At 48.0% G+C, this 24,421-nt stretch overlaps 1 protein-coding gene across 1 annotated transcript in view; it reads left to right on the top strand.

The window, feature by feature from the left end:
* The window catches only part of FRMPD2 (FERM and PDZ domain containing 2), a 91,964-nt gene that overhangs the window by 50,481 nt on the left and 17,062 nt on the right, over nucleotides 1-24,421 (top strand). Inside the window, exons 15-23 of the mRNA XM_011231958.3 lie at nucleotides 4,688-4,904; nucleotides 11,033-11,133; nucleotides 12,498-12,590; nucleotides 14,082-14,189; nucleotides 14,276-14,392; nucleotides 17,400-17,605; nucleotides 21,099-21,203; nucleotides 22,279-22,372; nucleotides 23,501-23,586. Coding sequence (XP_011230260.2) covers nucleotides 4,688-4,904; nucleotides 11,033-11,133; nucleotides 12,498-12,590; nucleotides 14,082-14,189; nucleotides 14,276-14,392; nucleotides 17,400-17,605; nucleotides 21,099-21,203; nucleotides 22,279-22,372; nucleotides 23,501-23,586 — 1,127 coding nt within the window. The remainder of the gene's footprint in view (nucleotides 1-4,687; nucleotides 4,905-11,032; nucleotides 11,134-12,497; nucleotides 12,591-14,081; nucleotides 14,190-14,275; nucleotides 14,393-17,399; nucleotides 17,606-21,098; nucleotides 21,204-22,278; nucleotides 22,373-23,500; nucleotides 23,587-24,421) is intronic.

Genomic DNA, 24,421 nt, shown 5'->3' with positions numbered 1-24,421 from the left:
GGACATGTTTAAATGTGAATGGCCACCTGTGCCTACTGCCCTGGAAAGCACCGGCCTAACCACCATGACAGTAACTTGGTTGGTTTTAACACGTTCTGGAACAAGAAAGAAAGAGTATGGAAATGAACTGCACCAGAGTACTTCATGGTTTATTATTACCTTTGTGGGTCCGGCACACAGACGTGATTGTTTTCTTTTTTGTGTGTTTTTCAGGATTTTCCAAACTTTCAACAATGTGCATGTAGAATGGTTTTAATTAGGAAAAAGACTATTAGGTGAAATGAGGCCACACATCACAGAAGACTAGTTAATACTTACTGAGTATTTAGGAAGGGCTAAGGAACTATTTATTATTGTTATGAGTACTTTCCCAGGTTTAGCGGTATGCTAAACCCTTCCATGAATTATCTCGTTTATGCTCATAATACATTGTTTCCCAAAACTGCAATTATCAGGCAGCCTCACGAGGTAGGTACCAGCATTAGTGATGGAAGTGGACCGAAGCTCGGAGAAGTGAAGTCATGGGCCAGCCGGGTGGTGCTGGGGCTGAGGTTTGAACCTGTGGCTCCCTGAGGCCTGGTGCCTATGCTCTTCCCTTGGTCAGTAACGCCTCTCGCATCCTGCCAGGACAGGGACTTTAGGACTAGAGAGGTTTGGCGTTGAGCATTGGATGGAGCACATTTGCTGTTGATCTCTAAGCACTGTTTCTTCTTTAGTTTGAAAAAAGAACCATTTAATATAGCAGTTTCAGCCTTCATATTCATACAGTGGTCTCTGCGTGCGCGTATCACCCAGGAGCTTGCCAGGAATGCGGAATCTCAGGCCCTATACAGACCTGCTGAATATGTCTGCATTTGAAAAGGAACCCAGGCGATTTGGATGCACAGAAAAGTTTGAGAATCCCTGACTTGGAATGTGGCCCCTGGAGCCCAGTGGACTCAGGGCAGTGGCACTTACTAGTTGTATGACTTGGGGCCACTCACTTCCCTTCTCTGAGCCTCAGTGTCCTCAGGAGAGCCCCCTGGTGTCTGGTAGGCTTTAGAGGGACAGTATGTGTGACGTTTCTAGCTCCGTGTCCCGTGTTCATTGCTCTCGTGGGTACTAACAGCCCCTTCTGCTCACGGGGGTTTGGTTCTGTGCTGGCTGGTTCCCGGGGGGACAGTGAATACTGGGTTCTGGGGGCCTGGGACACGGGATCAATCAGGAAACAACATCGCTGAGCACTGGGATACGGAACCAAACACAGACAATAAAGGGGACACGGGATTAGCAGCAAACCCGAATCAACTATAAAGACTTCACTGAAGGTGCGGAGCGGCAGTTTTAGTGTGTTTGCAGGGAGCTGGAGAGAATGAATGTAAATTAACTTTATTTTACCTGCTATTGCTGAGATGCCATGTGAAACGTCATCAATATTGCCTAATACCAGTGAATGTAAAATATTTATAAAGGTCCACAGGCTCACTTGTGAAACTAGTCCTTCTACGCTTGCTTTGCTCATAATGCACCGTTCTCTCAAACTCCAAATTCTACCATCGTAAGAGTTTTCGTATTTAACATTTGCATTAAAAGAATTATTTCAGACGATTTTTTCTTCTTTTGGGCCGGGTCCACGTGATGCTATTTTCTTCTATTTTTTCTAGCTTTATTGATTAGTGACATAAATATGTAAGTTTAAGGTGTACACTGGGATGGTTTGATATGCCCATCTATTGCAAAATGATTACCACAATAAGACAGCTATCACCTCCATTCCCTCCATAATTACAATTTTTTTTGTGTGGTGATAACATTTAAGAGCTACTCCCTTAACAACTTCCAAGGATATAATACAATATCGTTAACTCTACTCTCCATGCCGCACGTCAGATCTCCAGAACTTACTCATCGTACAGCTTGGAGTTTGTACTCCTTGACCAACGTCTCCCCAAATCACCCCCTGGCTTGTGGCAACTACCATTCTCCTCTCTGCTTTTATGTGTCCAGCTTTTTAGATTCTGCATATAGTGAGGATAGACAATATTTGTTTGTCTGACTTATTTCACTTAGAAGAACACCCTCAGAGTCCTTCCGTGTTGTCTCCAATGGCAGGATTTCCTCTTTTATGGAGGAAAAATATCATATATATGTTGTATACGTATACGCATTTCTTTTTCTGCTCATGTGTTGATGGACACTTAGGTGGTTTCCATGTCTTGGCTATTATAAATAATGCTTCAGTTGAACATGGGGGTGCAGAGATCTCTTCAAGGTAGTGTTTTGATTTCTTTCAGGTATATACCCAGAAGTGGAATTGCTGGATCATATGGGAGTTCTATTTTTAATTTTTTGAGATGCCTCCATACTGTTTTCCGTAGTGGTTGTGCCAATTTACCTTCCCACTAACAGTGCATGAGGGGTCCCGTTTCTCCATGTCCTCGTTAACAGTTGTTGTCTCTTGTCTTCTTGACAGTGACCATTTGGACATGTGTGACATCTTACTGTGGTTTTGATTTGCATTTCTCTGATGATTGGTGATACTGAGCACCTTTTCATTGGCCTCTGGGCCATTTGTATGTCTTCTTTGGAAAAAGTAGATAATTTTTCTTTGCCTTTAAAAAAGTGTCTTTGTAGTAGAAACTCTTTCTGCAGACGCCATGCTCAGTGATTGCATCCAGCTAAGAGCTGGCCATGTCCATCTGATGGCCCCGTGTGGTCCTCTAGACCCAGCAAGTCTGCAGTTGATCTCATCTTTCCATAAACTCTCACCACAATCTTTGTCTTGTTCAACTGAGACCACCCACCCACTCTGCAAGAAACTGGGTGGGTGGGGGGTCTGAACCTGCATCCTCTTGTCACATCCCACCTCTCACTGAGTGCTCTCAAAGGGACTTGCCACTGGCAGTCATGTCCCTCTAATTGTCTTGCTCTCAGCCTTCACAGCGACCTTTTAAAAGCACCGATCTGATCATGCTCTTCCACACTGAAAATGTGCAGGGGATTTCTGCTGTCTGCAGGGACAATCCCATTGTCCTGTGAGAGGCAAGTCAGACTCTCCCCAACCTGGCCTGAACCCTGATGTAGGTCTTGCCCTGAGTCCTCCACTTTGCTCTCCAGCTACACTGCGTGCTGTCTTGCAGGCTGCTGAACACACAAAGAGGTCTCAGGTCCATAATTAAGCCTGAGATGACTGTCCCTCTGGGCCCTGGCGATCAGAAGGCTGGGCATGTCTCGGATGAATCCCCTCTGCTACTGTTTTTGTCTCTGTATCCTGGGCTCCTTCATTTCTAGTGTGGACTGTGGAGTCGGCCGACTCAAGTGGAGGTCCTGCTCTACCACTTACAAGCCCTGGGACCTTGAGCAAATTATTAGCTCTCTTAGCCTCTAGTTCCTCCTCTATAAAATGGGTATAACAATATCTACCCCAACAGGGTTATTGTAAAGCTTGAAGGAGACCATAGAGATAACGTGCTTACGACTGTGCCTGGCACATGTAAGCATATTCAGCAGACATGAGTTGCTGGTGCTGGCGTTACCGTAGTTGCTCTGTGTCCGAATGCACCTGAGCTCTGGGGTAAGATGCCATATGACTCGTGCAAAAGCTGCAGGTGCTATTCAAATTGCTGACAGTCCTTTGTTCTCTCTTGCCCACTGTGTGAGTGAGAGTCCCAAATGCCTCACGGACACAGAAAGTTCTCAAGAAGTATTTTTGAAAGGCTACGTTTTTCAGTGGGCCCAGCCCTGGCCATGGACCAGACACCATTGTAGAGAAGGGGGGATTCTGCTTGAGAAAATACATGCTCACAGACCCCCTGAATGTGGAAGTCCTTCACCGTGCTTTGCACACGCGTACACACACACATACACACACACACACAGACAAACCCAGAGTCACAGAGGCGCCATGTGCCTGAGCGTTTTTTCCTTCTGTTTCAGCAGGGAGCAGATGGCCAGAATTTAGTCATCATTTTCCTTTTTCACAATACAAACTGGGCTTTATAAAGCCTGGTTAATTTAAGGACTCCATCAATCAAATCTCAATTTCTTATGAATGACATGAATAGTGGTGAGAGTCACTGACATGCGTGCTCTAGAGTTAAGGACTTCATTAGAGCCAGTTATTACAGCTTCCTGCATGAAGGAGAAAGGGAAGTTCAAGGCTGGGAGACTCAATACATCTGATAGGTATTCATATTTCAGAATACTGGATCTTAATACCACCAGGGAAGCTAAACTGTGTAGAGGTTATGGTTCTATTCCACAGGCCAGAGCCTAATCTGGGAGTCCAGGGGATTTGAAGACCCATTTGTTACAACGTTTGTGGGGACGGTTTTATAAAGGCAGCAAGCAGAATGGGTGGCAGCAGTAAATTTTATACCAGGCTCTTTCTGCAAGTTTTATTGTGACATTGCCGTGCATGTTGACACCCATCAGAACCCTGGCTGGGGGCCCGTCAGCTACAGGGGGAGGGAGAGCATCTCCTTTCCTTTCCTGTGTTTCTGAGGTTGCTTTCATTAGCAAATGTTAATTAGGAAGGCTTGGCATCCTAGGGACTGAACACAAGAACCCCCTGAGTCAGCCTGAGGACAGAGTGCGCAGAAAGAAAAGCAGCATCAGAACCCGGGATGCGTTGTTGCCCCAAGAGTGATATGTCCAGCATCAAGCTTGTGTGTATTTGTGTTGCTCACGTTCTTCTCCCAAATTTCAGACCGTGATAAATGTGTGCAAATGCCCAATGTGAGTCATGCACACCTGGTCCAGTCCAAGCCTCTCACTTGGATTCAGAGATTGTCGAGCTCAGAAAACACACTGTTCCCACCTGCACCCAGGCTGGAGGCCGCTGCAGGGGTCCTGCTCCCCACGTCGCTGGATAACTGCTCTCTGGAAACCAGCAAGGAGACTGTGGCACAGGGAAACCGAGGCAGGTGGGTTTGACACATCTGTTCTCTGAGCCCAAACCGTCTTGTACTTGGCACTCCGGAGCATTCTGTACCTGAAGGAATTGTTTAAGGGATGTTAGATGTCTAAGGGAAATATCCATTCATTCAACTACAAACTAATTCCGTAGAGATTTCCTGAAGGCGGGCCCTGGGCAAAGTCTGCTGAAGTCTGCAGGGCAGACATCCCATCCCACATGGGGTTGCTCTGTGTTTTGGTAGAGAAAGTACTAGGTGGTGAGACAAAACCTAAGAGAAAAAAATATACGAGTCGTAAAAGCCTCTTCGGTCTTATCATGAGCCAGGGACTGTGCTAAGCCCTTGCACACGTCACCTGATTTTACCCTCACCGCCCTGCGGAGTGGTTTCTATCATTATCCCGGGTGTTCCCAGCGAAGAAATGGAGAGTTTGGGATTCGAGCACATGCCGCCGGCCCTGGAGTGGAGACTCCTAACCTCTCCGCTGTGATGCTTTCTCGGCTGATGGATGGCTTGTCATTTAATTTGTAAGTGAAAATAATGAGCTTCTAAACACAACTTTACATTATAACACATGGATCCATAAACTTAAAAATAGCCTAGAATTTGGATTATACTTACATTGCAAGTTCTAGAAATAGCAGAGATTCACAGGCAGCACGTGACCAATGAAGGTTGCCGGAGGAGCTGCTTTTTGGAATGAGTTATACGTTTGCTTCAGCAAGAGATGGATGATTCGTCTGAACTCTGATGTCTGTCTGTCTCTAGCTGTCCACCTGCAATTCTTTTATGTGTAAAAGTATTATACATCTCAAAGTAATTCTTAGGAGACTATTGCCTCCAATTTGGCTTTTACGCAGAGAGGTGGGACCCCTGGAAGGCTGCGGGCAGAGGAGGGAGGGACCTGATCAGGTGCTCACAGGCGCCCTCTGGTGGCTTCTGATCCCGGGAGGACGGACTGGGTAGCGGTGGAGAGTGGGATGAGTACAGAGGCATCTCTGGACCGGTACAGGCGGGCGAGGGTGAGCCTAGACCAGGAGGAGGCTTGGGAATGGCAGGAAGTGGACTGGTCAGGAATGGCCCAGATTCTGCACCCACAATTTCTGGGCCCACATCTCAGCTCCATGACCTTGAGTCATGACCTTGAGACAGTGACCCAATCTCTCCCCATTTCCTTTTTTGTAAAACGGATATGTTAACTATCTCAGGAGATTTAATTGGTGCATATTTGATGCATATTTGCATTAATTGATGAGTATTTGCATCACCATGGGGCGTGGACGGAATCAGTCATGATGGAGGCAGACCATTGGTGCAGGAGCTGTTGTGTAACAAAGGACTCTAGAGCACCCTGGCTTAATTAGAACATCAACTCTTTTGTTATTCTCTTCCACAGTTTTGTGGGATAGAAGTTCAGGCAGGCCTTAGCTGGGTGACTCTTCCTCTTCAGGTGGCACGGCCTGGGGTCATTGCTGGCGCTTAAGCAGGACTGGTCTGGAGGCTCCGAGATGGCTGTACTTACACGTGTGGCCCCTTGGTAGGGATGGCTGGGACAGTGAGCTCGCCAGGCACCTGTCACTACCCATGTGGCCTCAGGACCTCCCCACATGGTGCCTCCAGCCAGGTACTCAGGCTCCTGCTGGAAGCTCACGGCTCCACAGGCCCAAGGCGAGGCTGCCAGTCTTCTTAGAGGCTGGGCCTGGTGCTGACACAGTATCACTTCTGCCAGCCTCTTTTGATCAAAGTACTCCCAGGTCAGCACAGATTCAAGGGTCGCAGAAAGAGACCACCTCTTTTTTTTTTAATTTTATTTTATTATATTATGTTAATCACCATACAGTACATCCCCAGATTCCGATGTAAAGTTTGATGCTTCATTAGTTGCGTATAACACCCAGTGCACCATGCAATACGTGCCCTCCTTACTACCCATCACCAGTCTATCCCATTCCCCCACCCCCTCCCCTCTGAAGTCTTCAGTTTGTTTCTCATAGTCCATAGTCTCTCATGTTTCATTCCCCCTTCTGATTACCCCCCTTTTCTTTATCCCTTTCTTCCCCTACCGATCCTCCTAGTTCTTATGTTCCATAGATGAGAGAAATCATATGATAATTGTCTTTCTCTGCTTGACTTATTTCACTTAGCATTATCTCCTCCAGTGCCGTCCATGTTGCAGCAAATGTTGAGAATTCGTTCTTTCTGATAGCTGAGTAATATTCCATTGTATATATGGACCACAGCTTCTTAATCCAGTCATCTGTTGAAGGGCATCTCGGCTCCTTCCATGATTTGGCTATTGTGGACAATGCAGCTATGAACATTGGGGTGCATATGGCCCTTCTCTTTACTACGTCTGTATCTTTGGGGTAAACACCCAGTAGTGCAATGGCTGGGTCATAGGGTAGTTCAATTTTTAACTTTTTAAGGGACCTCCACACTGTTTTCCAGAGTGGCTGTACCAACTTGCATTCCCACCAACAATGTAGGAGGGATCCCCTTTCTCCACATCCTCTCCAACAATTGTTGTTTCTTGCCTTGTCTATCTTTGCCATTCTAACTGGCGTAAGGTGGTATCTCAGTGTGGTTTTGATTTGAATTTCCCTGATGGCTAATGATTTTGAACATTTTTTCATGTGTCTGTTAGCCATTTGTATGTCTTCATTGGAAAAGTGTCTGTTCATATCTTCTGCCCATTTTATGATTTGTTTATTTGTTTCTCGTGTATTGAGTTTGAGAAGTTCTTTGTAGATCTTGGATACCAGTCCTTTATCTGTGGTGTCCTTTGCAAATATATTCTCCCATTCCGTGGGCTGTCTCTTAGTTTTTTTGACTGTTTCCTTGGCTGTGCAGAAGCTCTTTATCCTGATAAAGTCCCATAAGTTCATTTTATCTTTTATTTCTCTTGCCTTTGGAGATGTGTCGTGAAAAAGGTTGCTCTGGCCGATGTCATAGAAGTTGTTGCCTATGTTCTCCTCTAGAATTTTGATGGATTCCTGTCTCACATTGAGGTCTTTCATCCATTTGGAGTTTATTTTTGTGTATGGTGTGAGAGAGTGGTCAAGTTTCATTCTTTTGCATGTAGCTGTCCAATTTTCCCAGCACCATTTATTGAAGAGACTGTCTTTTTTCCACCGGATGTTTTTTCCTGCTTTATCAAAGATTAGTTGCCCAAAGAGCCGAGGGTCCATTTCTGGGTTCTCTATTCTGTTCCATTGGTCGATGTGTCTGTTTTTGTGCCAGTACCATGCTGTCTTTGTGATCACAGCTTTGTAGTACAGCTCGAAATCCGGCATTGTGATGCCCCCAGCTTTGTTTTTCCTTTTCAACAGTTCCTTGGAGATTCGGGGCCTTTTCTGGTTCCATACAAATTTAAGGACTATTTGTTCCAGTTCTTTGAAAAATGTCCTCGGTATTTTGATCGGGATAGCATTGAAAGTGTAGATTGCTCTGGGTAGTATGGACATTTTAACTATGTTAATTCTTCCAATCCATGAGCATGGAATATTTTTCCATCTTTTTATGTCTTCCTCAATATCTTTCAAAAGTGATCTATAGTTTCTAGGATATAGGTCCTTTACGTCTGGTTAAGTTAATTCCAAGGTAACGTATGGTTTTTGGTGTTATTGTAAATGGGATGGATTCCCTAATTTCTAGAAAGAGACCACCTCTTGATGTGGGAGCATCCAAGAGTGCTTGGCCATTTTTCATCTGTCACTCGATTGATAGGACTCGACAACACATTCTAGATGAGAAGCCTGAAGAAGCCGTGACAGACTCAAGGCCACCTTGAGAAGGTGTGGACTGCAAAGGCTCCTTCCCGAGGACGGCGGGCTTCCAGGGGTCTGCCAGTGGGCATGCACAGTAGGGCCTTCACAGCACTGCGCGGCAGCCAGCCTTCTCTATAGAAAGCTGAGTCAGAGGCCTCAGTAAACCCTGCCACTGCTCTCGTTTCAGTTTACAAATGCCACATTTTCAGGACCCTTCATAACTCACTGCAGGGGTTACTGGTAAAATGGAAAGGGAAATTGGGTCCTCGGCCAGCTGGACGGTCCCCAGAAGCACAGCTTGAGACAATGACTGGGGGCAGCTAGTTTTGTGGAGGAGTGAGTGGGGAGAGTGAGACAGGGAGGGAAAATCCGAAAAAGGAGGGCAGGGATGCCCGTATGGCTCAGTCGGTTAGGTGTCCGACTCTTGGTTTCGGCTCAGGTTGTGATCTCAGGGTCTTGGGATCGAGCCCCGCGATGGGCTCTGTGCTCAGCCTGGAGTCTGCTTGTCCCTCTCCCTCTCTCTCTGACACTGAGGACAGTGTCATCAAAGCAGCTGGTGTGGGCAACCAGGCCTGCATTCCAGTGAGAAGTGTGCAGAAGACCTCCCCGAATTGTCTGTCTGAGGGACAGGCTTACGTACTGGCTCCTCTCCCCTCTGCTGGAATGTGATCTGTGGGAGGCATTAACTCTCTCGCACATTTAGGCAAGGTGGGGATGGTGGGGGGGGAGGGTGCCAGAACTCTTTTCATCTTGCACAACTGAAACTATATGCATTAAACAACAATCCTCATCCTCCCCTCTGAGTCCCTGGAACCACCATTCTACCTTCTGCCCCTGTGACTTTGACTCTTCTCACTGCCTCATGTGAGTGGAATCACACAGTTTGCCCTTCCGCGGCTGGCAGTAAGTGCCAGTCCTGGGCCTTCTTAAGCAGTGTGGGCACTTGTGGCCAGATCAGGTAGGCCACAGAAACCTGGGGCATAACAGTCCTTCCCTTTCTCCAAAGGCCCTCCCGAATGCCAACTTGTCCTCATAGCCTCTCTTGGCTGCTCCAGGACTGTGTCGCCTTCCTCTAAAGCCTGTGCCTCTTGCTGGGCATGTTGGTCAGCTCTACCTGGCAGGGAAGGCACCTGCCCCACATCATGCAGTGGGATGGGACCCCCGGAAGGCAGAGCCCCCATCAGATCCACCTTTACCCTCAGGGCCTTGCTGCGCCAGGGCCTGACGCCTGGTAGGTGCTCCGTCAGCTAGGGTCGAACTTGCTGAAATGCACAGTATCAACAGGAGCCCAGGCAGACTGAGGCCTCATTTCTAGTCTCTGAAGAATGGCTCTGTGCTTGCCCCTCGCCCCTGCACCCGCCTTCTCTCCCCCTTCACTACTGTTCTTCCTTTTTGAGCCCTGGCCCCTCTGAACAGTGCCAGGCTGCATGCCAAGAACACCTGGCACCACGGATCGGAGGGGACAGGGACAGGCTCAGTGGGAAGCTGCCCGCGCTGCAGCCCTGCCTGCGTCCTGCGGCCTGAAGCAGTGGGGCTGGCGTGAGCTCCCAGAGCTCGGGGCCGGTCGGGGTGATGAAGGGCCAAATCTGTCAGGTGGTTGACTTTCCTGGCCTTCCCTTCTTCCGAGGAGGCCCAGAGCTGGCTTTTTCCAGGGCTCTGAGCCCCAGTGGCTGTGCCCTCTCTACTCTGCTCATCCCTCCGTGCAGCTTATCTCGTGCACAGCTGACCCTGGGGGCGGGGCATGTCACCCCTGAATCCATTATTCTCCTAGGGCATAGTGTCCTCTTTGTTTACTAGAATACTGACTCAGCCAAGGCCAGCTGCATGCCTGCATGAAAGGTCTTGTTCTAAGCTTGGTGTGATGAGGGGGAGGCCAACCCCAGTGCTTGCAGGGATCAAGCAGGTAAGTTACTGTGTGGAGGCCGCAGGGCCACTCATCGTGGGGGCGCTGGAGCAGCCCAGACCGGCTCAAGACAGAAGCAAATGACAAAACCTTGGGACCCACTAAGCTCCATACTTACTACCTTGTTTTGGAGCCAATGGTGTATGATCATTTCACAAGCATGGGGAACAAGAATATTATTCCTATTTTCTGGTTAAGGAAAAGGAGGTTTTGAAGGGCGCAGACCCAACTCAAAGTTGGGACAGCCGGAGGCTTATAGGAGGCTGAGGGGACTCAAGGGTCCCCTCTCAGACAGAAAGACCCCAAAGCTATTCTTCCCAGTACACTTCTGACAACCAGGTCAGCCTGTGATGGGGTCTGTCAATGGGTCACCTGGCTGCCTTCCACAGGCCACCACTCAGACTCAGAAATGCCAGGAAGGTGCCTCTTAGAGTTGCCGTTTCTCATCTTGTGGCCTTTCCCTGCAGCCCTTGTGCAGGTCGGGAGCAGCTGGAGACCATCTGTTTGATCCAGAAGCCAAGGACTTGTGACCCTGCCTCTGGGCCGTCTGTCGAGAATGTGCACAGGGGTATGCGCCGGGGTGTGGGCCAAGTTTGGGAAAAAGGAGACCTTGCACGTGACGCTTGCTTGGAAACTGCTGCTGCTACGTCATTTTTCCTTCCCAGGAAGAGTCACAATCTTTTTGTTTTTTATTTATTTATTTTTTATTTATTTTTTTTTAGATTTTTATTTTATTTTATTTATTTGACAGAGATAGAGACAGCCAGCGAGAGAGGGAACACAAGCAGGGGGAGTGGGAGAGGAAAGAAGCAGGCTCATAGCGGAAGAGCCTGATGTGGGGCTCGATCCCACAACGCAGGGATCACGCCCTGAGCCGAAGGCAGACGCTTAACCGCTGTGCCACCCAGGCGCCCCTCTTTTTGTTTTTTAAATTAATTTCAAAACTACTTGAGGTCAGGAAGAGCCCTTGCAGTCCCCCTTCGGCTTGGGCTGGGCAGGTGGATCTGAAATGTGTTAGTGCCAGTGGAGGTCCTCAGCGCTCTGGTCCAGCCTGAGGGGCACCTGCTGTGGAGTGGTGTGGTCAGAAGCGCGCTGTCCACTTCAGTTCCAATCTTCATGGACCCAGATTTTCACCTCTTACTCTTCACCAGAAAACATAGACAGGGTAGACAGTGCTCTCCTCTGTCGTACATCCTCTGGGGAAGACCCCAGGGAAAGGAAAGAAAGATTCCAGAACTAGAGAAAATATTTAGACTTGACTAAACTTAAGCCTGGGGATTGACCCTGGAACACCACTGGGCAGCTCTTTACCACGAACCGTCGCCAGGCTCTGCTGTGGTCCCCGGGATTGGAGGTTGGGGGAGAGATGTGGAGAGCACGGGGTGGTGGGTCGCACTGGGGGATTTGCCCATGTGCTCTGTGGTCAGCAATCGCGCGCTCCGCCCCAGGACTCCAGCTTGTCCAGAATGACCTCAGGGCCCTGCTTCGGGTCCCCTCCAAGACCCAAGCTCAGGGGGAAACCCTGCAGGGTGCCCTTGCTGATCTGTGGGGCCATGTTGCCTCTTATTATTAGAGACTCAGGAAGCGAAGTCTTCGCTATCCCATCTCTGTGCTCTAACCTTAGTTTTACTTTTCACTGCCCACAAGTACATCGCTGCTCAAATTCTGTCTTGTCCCAAGACCAATGCAGGAAAAAATAGCTATAGTAAGTTGTATAGAAAACGAGCCCCATGTCCCTTGCCCCCACTCTTGCCTCTGCTCTTGATGAGACAACACTGACCCAGCGAGGGGATCAGAAGTGTGTATTCAGTGATCCAGTCCCGGTATTGTGTGTGCCTGAGCGTGTGTGTGTAAAATACTGTTGACCCCTTTTGTATGTGGTTTCAGATGATTGGGGGAAAAAGCACACTGTGACTTTGTTTCCACCTCTAGGGCCACAAAATAACAGGAGAAAGGGCTTTATAGCTGAACTGGAACAAGAAATCGTGCACGTGACACTGACCCGGGATCCACGTCGTGGTTTCGGTAAGAGGGACTTCTGGTAGGTGAGACCCAGTCTCTCCCTCTGGGCAGAAGGAAGGCGTGTGCCATTTCCCCTTTTGACTTTTCTACTCCCCTCTCTTGACTCTCTCCCAGCGTGCCTTTTTCAGTGATCACTTCTTTTTCTTCCCTTTAAGTGTCCCTAACAAATAATGGGACTTTGGGGGCAAAGTTTTCCTTTTAAGCCTGATAAGATTTGGGGGTTCGTATCTTGAGAATTTAAGTACAAGATACAAAGAGACTTTTGTTAGTCACCATACAGTACATCCCTAGTTTTTGATGTAAAGTTCCATGATTCATTATTTGTGTATAACACCCAGTGCACCATGCAATACGTGCCCTCCTTAATACCCATCACCGGCCTATCCCAATCCCCCACCCACCCCCCCGAAGCCCTCAGTTTGTTTCCCAGAGTCCATAGTCTCTCATTAGTTGACTCTTAATTTCAGCTCTGGTCATGTGCTCGGGGTGATGAGATTGAGTTCTGTGTTGGGCCCCGTGCTGGGCACAGAGCCTGCTTAGGATTCTTTTCTTTCTCTCTCCCTCTGCCCCTCTGCTGCTCTTTCTCTTTCTCTCTAAAAAAAAAGAAAGAGACTTTTTATCCTAATACCATGTGACAGCCTTTCTCCAGTATACTTAGATTCTTAGTGATGGTAAGGAATAGTCAATCTTTTTCACATCTTTATTGTTTATTACATTTAAAGACCCTGAGAAACCACACAAGAAACAAAACACTGAGACAAGATACTCTATTAAGAATCGTCTCTTTCTGGTTAAGATCATTCCATTTGAGACAATGTGGATTGACCTAGAGGGTATTTTGCTAAGTGAAGTAAGTCAGACAGAGAAACACAAATACCATATGATTTCACTTATATGTGGAATCTAAAAAAAAATGAATAAACAAAAAGGAGAATCAGACCCATAAAGAGAGAGAACAAACTGATGATTTCGAGGGGAGGGATGTGGGGGGTGGGCAAAATGGGTGAAGAGGAGTGGGAGATACAGGTTTCCAGTTACGGCATGGGTAAGTCATGGGAATAAGAGGCACAGTGTAAGGAACACGGTTAACGATATTGTAACAGGGATGTACGGGGACAGACGGGAGCTACACTGGGGGTGAGCACAGCATAATGTATGAACTTGTTGAATCACTGTGCTGTCCACCTGAAACTAATGTAACATTGTGTTTCAACTCTACTCAAATAAAAACACAATCTCTTTCCTATTTCTGATTATCTACTGGGGCAAAATCTGATGGGTTGTGTTCCTAGCTTTTGCTGTGCTTACTGATGGGGGGGCAATCAACTTTTCTCCACGTGTCTCAGAGTGGAAAGAGCTGTTCGAGACTCAGGGGACTTAGCTAGAAATATCAGCAGTGCCACTTGGTAGCTGTGCGACCTCACGCAAATGACCTAACCTCTTTGGGCTGCAAAATCATTAAGTATCATCTTATTAAATATCATTGGATTACAGGCTTTGTCATAAACGAGGGTGAAGGCGTTGGCAAAGCTGACCCTGGCATTTTTATATCTTCTATTATACCTGGGGGACCAGCTGAGAAAGCTAAAAAGATCAAGCCAGGTACATCTTTTTAAATTGCCAGAGACATTGCCTTAAGGAACTGCTCTTTCTTTCCTTGATGGTATTAAGGTGTGTTATTTTTCTAGGAGGGCAGATACTAGCCTTGAATCACATCAGTCTGGAGGGCTTCACGTTCGACATGGCTGTTAGAATGATTCAGAATTCTCCTGACAGCATAGAATTAATCATTTCTCAGTCAAAAGGTACGTCTTCACCTGCATTCAGAAGCATGGTAACCAAGAACTGCTGAAAATAGAGGAGGTTCCCCCGCTTCTGAATGCAGATATTTAAGTTGACGTAGGCTTGACGTTGCTTTTCTCATGGTGGTGGCTTGCAAAGGAGCACTGTTGTGACACGAATCAATAAGCTTGGCAGGCTTACAGGCAGACTGGGCTTTACTGTTGCTTGCTCTGCCTGATGCGAGTGCCACGCTCCAATTCTTCATTGGATATGGCCCGTCCAGCTGTTGCATGGTTTTCTGCCCACTTTTCTTGCATGATGGGGAGGACATTTGTTTTGTCACCCAAGGCCTTATGGAAAGTGGCTGCTCCAGAGTTTCTACATAGCTGGGGCTTGGATGTGGCAATGGGCTGGGGAGGAGACTGGAGAGCTGTGTTTGAAAGTGAGTTCGCACAGCGGGCACGCTGGTCTTACCTGGTTAAGACTTGGCCTGTTGGAGATCATCCCAAACAGTAAAGTTCTTTTAAAAGACACTTTTATTTATCCTTTAGGTAAGTATGAGAGAGCAACTGTTGCCCCTATCAAAGAATAATATTATTATGTTTATTTAGGAGTGGGTTTGGGGAGGTGGGTAGAAGTAATGGGGGTGCGGGGCCCCTGGGTGGTGCAGTCGGTTGAACATCTGACTCTTCGTTTCCACTCAGGTCGTGATCTCAGGGTGGTGAGATCTAGCCCTGAGGTGGGCTCTGCGCTCAGGGTGGAGTCTGCTTGGGATTTTCTCTCTCCATCTCCCTCTGTATCCCCCACCCCCCACTGGCTCTCTCTCTCAAATAAATAAATAAATCTAAAAAAAAAAAAGAGGAAGTAATGGGGGATGTTAACATTCCCTTCCCTCCGGGTTACCTGGAATCACCACTGAGTTTTGGTTGAATGATCCTGTAATTTAACCACAGACTGCCTGTGCACTCAGGCTTCTGGATTTCTCTCTCACACTCCGGGGTGTCTGGACAATTTCTTTTCCTTGCCCTCTGAGAACCACGCACATTCTCTCACACTTGCACACATTCACGCCATGGCCTGAGGGTTTTCCCAGGTCCGCAGCTGCTCCGAGAACAGGGGATGGGAGGGGACAAAGCCGGAGCCTCAGCGTGTGCCTTCCATGCTGTGGTGGGAGCCGACCCAGGGGCTTTGCCAGCTCTTGAGAAACACCAGCCCCAGTTCACAGTCTCTGTTGGATTTCCCAAGTGTTCTTCTCATAATATTTTATCTTTCCTTGCATTTCCCTCCACATTTTGTGCAGGACTAGGACAGAGAGGAGGAATCGAGCCATCCTTTTTGGTCAGGAACCAATGCAGCTGAGTTGGGAATGATTCGGTGTTGTTCAAGGCTGGCCGTTGGGATGGGAGGTGTAAAAAATGGGCACCCAAAGTCTGTGAGGCTCAAACCAGTTTCACCCTAGAACTTTGGACAGCAGGTTTCCCATAACGCCTGTGAATTACATGTCTTTCCACCCTAGGGCCCCAGTCCCCTGTTGGTAACTCTGCCTACCATGATTGGGGCTCCTTACACAGCTGCGGAGGATTGACTGCTGTGAATTTCTATCTGGTTAGCTTGCTGATGGGGCAGGCGCTCTAGACTGGAGGTCAGGGACAAGACAGATAACATTCCCATCACGGGCAGCTGTCACTCTCTACAACAGACTGAGTTTTCGTTCCCTGCAGAAGGTCTCCTAGCTTGTATTTCCGTGAGGCAGGCTCACATGGTACAGCTTTACTTTTTAATTCAATCACAAGTTCCATCCTCATCTCTCATGGAAGGGTGTGGAAGAAAATGAGCAGATGCTTCCAACATTGCCAGAAGGACAATGACAGTAGAATCTGCAAATGAGATTGCTAGGAATAAGGCTTTATGGAACAGTGGCCCCACCATTCCCTCCTGAATACCTTTAGATTTGAATAACTTCCAATCTAATTCATTAAATTACAGTTCATTGAGTGTGTGAGTTTGGGTACTTCCTTAAGTGCTAATGAGTCTGTATCTAAAGGAAACCTACTTGTATGTTTCTGTATCCACATCTAAAGAAAATTAGACTATTCTGCCTTCCTCCCACATATTGTTGAACAGCTAACATTAACATATTAATAGTAAATATCTTTATTGAGGCTCTACCATGTACTAAACTAATTTCTCTTCATCTCTCTCTCTACATATGTAAAATCTCTCTCCCTATATAATTTCTAAGCCCTACCAACCCTAAAATGTAGTTGATAATATCTCTACTTTAATTAGAAGGAAATTGAAGTCCAGAAATGTTAAGTACCTTGCCCACGGTTTTTACCTATTGATTCCTGACCTCACATTCTTTTCCCTGTTTCTGTGCCAGGTCAAGGGTCAGACAGGGGGTAAACAGGAATCAGTGGCCCAGCCTTTGCCCACATGGAGGCCACCATTTTGTTATGACCAAATCCTCCCCCAAAGACCTAACATGTTGGCCTTTGGATCACGTGTTGATTATAGGCGTGCTCAGTGGGATTCCTGGAAGAGGTTGAGTTTAAGGGTACCACCACATGCTGGCTGTGGGATCCTGGGCAAGCTATTTAATTCTTTCGACTCCACTTTCTCATATTTCAAGTGGGATAACACCTTCCTGGTGGATGTGTTGAAAAGATGGAAAGATATATACATATAAAATATGTGTGTTTGTGTGTGAGTGTGTGTGTATATGTTTGTGTATTGTCCATCACATGGCAAGAAATTAGGAAGATGGAGCTGGCATTATTAACTCTCCAGTTGCTACTATATTTTCATAGTTGAGTCACAACCCTCTAGTTAGGTTTTTAAATCACACCCAGAATCTTCCCTTTCTCTATTCTAAATGCATCATCCTTCCCGAGGTGCTAAACTCACATCGTTCCCAGCAGCTATAAAAGGTCTCTCTGTCATTGGAGGAAAATCCTGTTCCCCATGTAGCATGATTCCACTGAAATGCCAGGCTTTCCAAGCTGTTGACTTCTTGGCTTGTTTTTATAGGTATCTGTGGAAATACCCCAAGTGAGGAAAAGAATAGCACAGCCAATTCTGGGGTCTTCTCTACAGACAGCCCGAGCAATGGGCACCAGGGAAGTTTTTCATCACACACGCAAGACCAGGAGAAAAATATTGAAGAACTCGAAGCAGCTCAGACTCAGAGCTTACAGCCCAGCGAGAGACCTCAGCTTTCCCCTCTGCCATTAAAGGTAACCATCCCCTTGGTTCACTCTCTAGAATTTGGAGGAAAGAGAACAGGCTGTGGAGCCCAAGAGTCCTGGCTCCAAAGTCCTTCTTGTCCTTCTTTGCTCTCTTTTTGCCATGTCAGCTAGATAGAATTTACTTAATCCATCTGACCCTAAGCTTTCCCATCTGCAAAATGGAAATAAGTACCTGCATTGCATGGTTGTTGAGAAGAACATAAAGGTGAAAAGGCAAAGCTCCTGGTGCAGTGCCTGGGCCACGGGGTTCAGTGTTTGCTCCTCCAGTGTCCTCAGTCACTGATTAGACTTGGTACTGGTAATAACATTGGCTGCCACCAAGGGCAATGTATGGACAGACATACCATATATTCTTGGCCTCTAGTTGGTCCTCGAACTGCAACTCTATGGCTTTGCTCTTGACAACACCAGGGAAGAAGAAGACAAGGCCAGCTTTGGGATACAGAAGGCTATGTATTTCAGCCCCAGGGCCATCGCCTCAAGCTGTGTCTCCTTGGACACTGGGTGGAAAGGTCTCCTTTTGCCCTCTAGAACTTTCTCCCTTCTGCTCTGGGCCCCATGAAGCTGATGTTCACAGACCCTGTTAGACTTCTGTCTTCTGGTTGGCTCTGCCCAGGAGAGGCCCCGGGTCTAGGAAAAACTCTCCACTTTCTTTACTCTCACTCTAGGACCCCACTCACAACACTTCTGGTTTTTCATCCCAGAAACAATTCTGACAGTAACTGAATAGTTTTGTGGGAGTAGACTCAGTCCCACAAGACTGCCTCCATCTGAGATGCCAATCACATGTACTAGGTCCCCAAGTTACCTACACTTGTCTGAAGTTGGCTACGAATTGGAGGTTTCCATGTCCCCTCCTTGGATCTGATAATTTCCTAGAGCAGCTCATAGAACCCAGGAAAACAGTTTTCTTATTACTGCCAATTTATTACAAAGGATGTTTCAAGGGGTACAAGTGAACAGCCAGTGAAGGGATGCATAGGGCAAGGCCTGGAAGGGTCCCGAGTACAGGACCTTCTATCCTTGTGGAGTTGAGGTGCCATCCTCCCAGCACATATATGTGTTTACCAACCCAGAAGCTCTCTGGACCCCATGCTTTTGGTATCATTATGGAGACTTCATCACATAGGCATGAAGGATCATCAACTCAATCTCCAGTTCCTCTCTCTTCCCCAGTGGATGGGGAGTGGGGTGAGATGGCAAGTTCCAAGCTTTGAATCATGGCTTGGTCTTTCTGGTTACTAGCCCCCATCCTGAATCTATCCAGAAACCCACCAAGAGCTGCCTCTTTTGAACAAAAGACTATCACCCAAGAAATTCCAAGAGATTTGAGAGCTCTGTGCCAGGAACTATAGCCAAAGACCAGTTATTAGAACAAGACTTAGGAAATTACAAGGGTAGAGGGAAGCGAGGAGAGGCCAATACATATATTTGCTATTATTTCATACCGTGGTGGCAGCCAGCATTTGGGGGTGAGCGAGGACAGTATTGTCACTCTCTGTCTGTGCTCAGGTGGGCTGTCCCTCTCCTGAAAGCACAGCTCCTATCACATGCTCCTCTCCATAGAACTACTCTCTAGTTTCCTTCGACCATGCCCTCCTCTCACTTCTCAGGCTCAGAAAGGGAATAGCACCTACCGTTTCTAGCCCCGGGGTGTCTGGCCCTCCTTATTGGTTTCTTTAAATGCCAGCATCTCTGAAAGCAGGCCTCCTCGTATGAGCTCTCCTCTGTGGCCCAGGTTGAGCCTGTACACCTTTGCTTTCTTGCTGGGACTCTGGTTGGAACAGGCAAGTTATCCCAGCTCTCTCCATCTCATTTTTATCCTTTATGAGTAGAGGTATTGTCGGTCCGCAGAGCCGTGGAGACAGAAGGGCCTCACAGTAGGGCTCCAGGAATGTTAGCTCCTTCCTACTTGGCCATGGTGCTCAGCTGGAATGTGCACCCCACGAAGAGCAGGATGAGGGGTCAACAAGAGAATACTCCTAAGAGTGGACCTTTATGGAGTGAGTAGGCATGTGTCAGGCAGCACCCCGCGTACCTACATGTGTTCTATCCCATAAGCTTCATTACAGGCCCGTGAGATAGTTTTCATCATCAACCCTTTCTGTCGGTGGGGTACCTGAGGCACAGAAGGGAAAGGAATGTGCCCAAGGTCTCTCAGGGAGTCTGAGGCAGAGCTGGGATTTGAATCCAAGAAGTGGGACTCCAGAGCAGAAGCCATCACCCCGGGGCTGTACTTCAGAAGGCCCCCCCTTGATAGGAAGCAGGTCAAGAGAGATTCAAGTTGGGGTCTCTGAGGCCGCAAACCTGTGGGCTGGTTTTGGTGAGCAGTTGAAGGGAGCAGTGGTGTTCCATGACCACAGCTGACCACAGGCAGTTGAAGCTGTACAAGCCAGGTTCTTCTGGGTCACGGGGCCAGCTTTGTGGGCAGGTAGCTTTCTGTGGCGTAGCTGACTTCACACTCTCGCTTTGGACTTCAACCTCAGGGGTTGCTTTACTCTTTGAATTAAAGTTTGGGCAAAACACCTTGCCAGACTACACAGTCTGGAGTGTCTCTGGAACAACTGGAGTTTCGTCTGTTCTATACCAATCGCTTTGGAACCTCTTCTGTTGGATTGATAATTTTCTAGCTTACTTCAGCCTGTTTATTTTCCTATTGCATTAATGGTATTTTCCAATATGGCGAACCAGGAAGCAGCTAAGCAGAGGGGGCAGATAGGACAAAAGGCTGGGAGTACCCGTGGCTCCACCTTCTGGGCATAGTTTATTAAAAGCTTCTCCCCTACCAAACAGTAGTTCAATAGGGGCAGGTCTGTCTTACCAGCGCTGTCCCCTCAACCTGCACAATGCCTGACATGTAACAGGTACTCAATGTTGTTGCATGATTGGATGAATGAATAAGCAAACCATCCATGGTTATTGTCATAGTACTGAGCTAAATTCCTGCCACATGGGAGATAATTCTTGTCTTCTGTCCTTCCCCCAGGCATTCAGCCACTGTTAAGTAGAGCCCCAATGCAGCTACTCTTGCTGGGGATGATTGAAGTTCCTCCTGGGGTTGTTTTCTTCTCAAGAAGCTGGTGTGTATGTGGAATCCAACATCACTTAGCTGGTGTCATGTGTGAAGCTACCAGGAAGGCCTGGATGGCTTTAGTTCTCCAGATGATAGTTGCATCCTGAGTGGAAACAGGAGGAAACCTACATTTATTAAGCCCTGCTATGTGCGGTATGATTCACAGTTACATTGAGAAGGGAATCTCTCATTCCAGTTCCATGGATTGGGAAACCAAGGCTGGAGAGACCAAGGACTGGTCCAAGGTCACATAGGGAGGAGCTGATAAAGCTGGGAATGTTCCCTGTTGAGCCCTGAAATTCACGTTCCCTTTGTTGTGCAATACTGGCGAGAGCTAAGAGGTGTTATCGCTTCTGTAGGGCAAGTGTCTTCATGCCCTCTTTATTTTCATTTGTCTTTTGGGGACAGGGTGCTGGCTCTTCTTGTTCTCCACCACCTTCAGAAATCAATGCCAGTGAAATCTACTTTGTGGAACTGGTTAAAGAAGATGGGACACTTGGATTCAGTGTGACCGTAAGAATTATTAGGCAAGCTTGGGAAGTACACAGTTGAAAAGATGTTCATCCGGAGCCTTGGTGGGCATTTCCATTCATAGGGCAACCTTTGATAATGTGCTCCTTGTGGACAAGCAGCACATGGGAAGTGGTGAGCCAAGAAAGTCGGTGGGGCCTCTGTGGGGGGTGGGTGAGAGGACTCAAAGATAAGCCAGGAGATGCAGGGCAGACTTGGGATGATCCGGCACTCCAAGCAGTGTGGGTGGCACTGGGTGATGGGTCCTGACCCTGTGGTTATGCCACACATCAAAGAAAGGGCAGCAGAGTGGGACTGCAGGGACGTAAACCAAAGGGGAGTGAGGTGATCCATGGTCATCCAGAGGACGGTCACAGTGGAGCCTCGTGTTCCCACTTCCAAGGTCAGAACAGAGTCACCTTGGCCAGACCAGAGTTCAGGATGGCCAGTTTGCATTGGTTTCTGAGCTCTAGCTATAGACCCTGGAGGAGGGAGGGGAAAAAACTGCTCAAGAATGATACAGTCCCACTGATGTAAAAGCCCGTACATGTGTGCAGATACAAGCATGAAGAAATCAGAAGAAAAGAGAAGTTAGATCTTTATCTAGTAACCTGAGGGATGTTCACAATCTAGCATTGCATGAAAACACAAAGTCTGTCACAGAGCGTGGTGTAGTTAGTTCTGGGTCTGTACCGACACCAAGTCTCAAGCAACGGGGCATGCCCGGCCGGCCTCTGGGCCTGTGGCTGCACCCCCAGTGCTGCTTGCTGCTTACGGAGAGACGATGTGGTGCGTTCATGTGACCTGGACTTCTGAGCTCCTGCCACAGGCCGGGGCTGGGCTGGACGCCGCACAGCTCCCTCCTGCCAGCTGTGCTGTTATACTCCTTATGGGCATCTAATCTCGCTGCACAGTGGACAATGTAGTCTAAACAAGCAAGTGAATATATAAGATGTTGTCACGTGGAGATGAGGTAATGGGATAGAGTGGCAGCCAGATGGGGGACCTCTTCGGGAGGCTGGGAAGGCCCTGTCAGGAGAGGGCAGACAGATGGTGAATCTTTCATTGTGTTTTCCAGGGTGGCATTAACACAAGCGTGCTCGATGGCGGTATCTACGTGAAATCCATTGTTCCTGGAGGGCCAGCTGCCAAGGAAGGGCAGATCCTGAGGGGTAGGGATGGAGTCATGTTGGGAACTGCGTTCTATGGTGTGAGGAGCCCTGGCCTGGGAGCTACAGCCTCCAGGCCTGGCCCTACTCCCACCCTAGACTTTGTGCAAACGATTGCCTCTCCAGGTCCTGGGTTCCTACCCGGGGAAAGGGGCTGAGTCAACCTGGCCCACCTCGATGATAAGTTAACAAGGGGAGGAAGTGTTTGTAGTGGTGCATTGGGAAGCATAAGGTGATTTTAAAATAGGAGATTTGATTTTATTTTATTTTTTATTTTTATTTTTTTTTAAGATTTTTTAATTTCTTTATTCGACAGAGATAGGGACAGCCAGCGAGAGAGGGAACACAAGCAAGGGGAGTGGGAGAGGAAGAAGCAGGCTCATAGAGGAAGAGCCTGATGTGGGGCTCGATCCCATAACGCCGGGATCACGCCCTGAGCCGAAGGCAGACACTTAACTGCTGTGCCACCCAGGCGCCCCTAAAATAGGAGATTTTAAATAAGCTTGTTGCTGTTTGGCCTTCATGGGAGAAAGTGGTGCTTCCTATAGAGGAAAGAGCATGCATTGTTGACCCCCACTTTAGTAACCAGCGAGGACAGTGGCAAGCCTCCTCTCTGCCCTTCCTCTGCTCATGTCCTCATGTCCATTGCTCTGAAGCGGGGGGGGGGGGATTTTTTTTGTTCTCCAAAATGGCAAGTTGAGCTAGAAAGGGCACCCAGGATCTTAGCTACCTCTATTTTCCTGAGAATTCCCCTGTCCCTGGCATCAACCAGGTCTTTCTGACCTGTTTTGAAATAATAATAATAAAAAAAAATCCTGGAGATATAAATATTACCTCTAAGTGACTTGAAAGTACTTCCAAAAATGGTTTCACAGGAAAACAGGAGAAAGAATGTGGCTATACAGAGTTGACTCGACCCCTCTGTGAGCCAATAATAGAAAGCTGTCTGTATCACTGATCTATAAAGGTATTCAGAGAGGTGGCTGGCAGCCAGGCCCTTTCGGGGCTTCTCACAGCTTGGCTTCCTGGCCCTCCTTGAGGCTGCGTGAAGGGTGCTGGGCAGGGGCCTCCAGAAACAGTCATTCTTGCAGCCTTGGGAGCTCAGAGACATGACTTCTGTCCCCCTCGCAGGTGACCGGCTCCTGGAGGTGGATGGAGTGAGTCTGTGTGGCCTCACCCACAAGCAGGCTGTGCAGTGCCTCAAAGGTTCTGGGCAGGTGAGTGCCCCATTAGCAGGGAGCTGTCCTTCTGCCTTCTAGAGCTTTCCTGGACAACATCAGAAGCTGTGGTTGCCTCTGGGTGGGAGGCAGACAGGCAGGAAACAAAACAAGACTTTCTTCTTTGTCTTATTTTCTCTTTCACATTTTCACTTTTGTATGGTGATGTGAAAGCCAGGAGGAAGCAGACAGATTTCCCAAGCAGAATACCTCACCCCCTGCAAAGACCTGTGAAAAGCTGGCCTCTCACTTGTCTTGATTCTGGAATCAGACAGCTAAACAGGGCTGATGTGGAGAGACTTCTCCCACCTGGCTTTGGCTCTGGCTGCCCCCCTCACACTCTCTGCTCCATTCCAAACTGGCCAATGCTTCCATCTGCCTCAGGCCCTGTCACCAGCTGACCTTTGGACTCGCTGACACCCTCTCCCCAGTGCATGCTATTCCCATCACCCTGGGTAAATTCAGGCCACGTGTCCTGGGATTCTTGTCACAGGGAAGTAGAAATTCCAGACACCCAGACCCGAAGGCATTGACCCATTATGGGCTCCTTATTCTATGCGGTGCCCAGGCAGCATCTGGATGTTACCATGCTGTGTTCAGTCCTCTGCCTGAGGGTGGGAGCCTTTTTGTGCCTCAGGGTCTTAAGCCTCTGAGCTGGCATTGCCCTCTAGGTAACTGGGGAGTTGGCAGAGACAGAAAGGACTCCTATGGGCCCTTCTGGCAAAATGAGGGAACCGAAGGGCCCCTGTTTGCTTCCTTTACCAAAGCAGTCTTCTGGTTTGCAGTGAAATTTACTTATGCTGGCCACCTTGGTTGACCTATCTTGAGAACAGAG

Source organism: Ailuropoda melanoleuca, chromosome 6 (genome assembly GCF_002007445.2).
Source record: "Ailuropoda melanoleuca isolate Jingjing chromosome 6, ASM200744v2, whole genome shotgun sequence".
NCBI classification, from domain to species: Eukaryota; Metazoa; Chordata; class Mammalia; order Carnivora; family Ursidae; genus Ailuropoda; species Ailuropoda melanoleuca.
The sequence above is the reverse complement of the archived record's forward strand: the minus strand, read 5'-3'. Positions and strand labels throughout refer to the sequence as shown.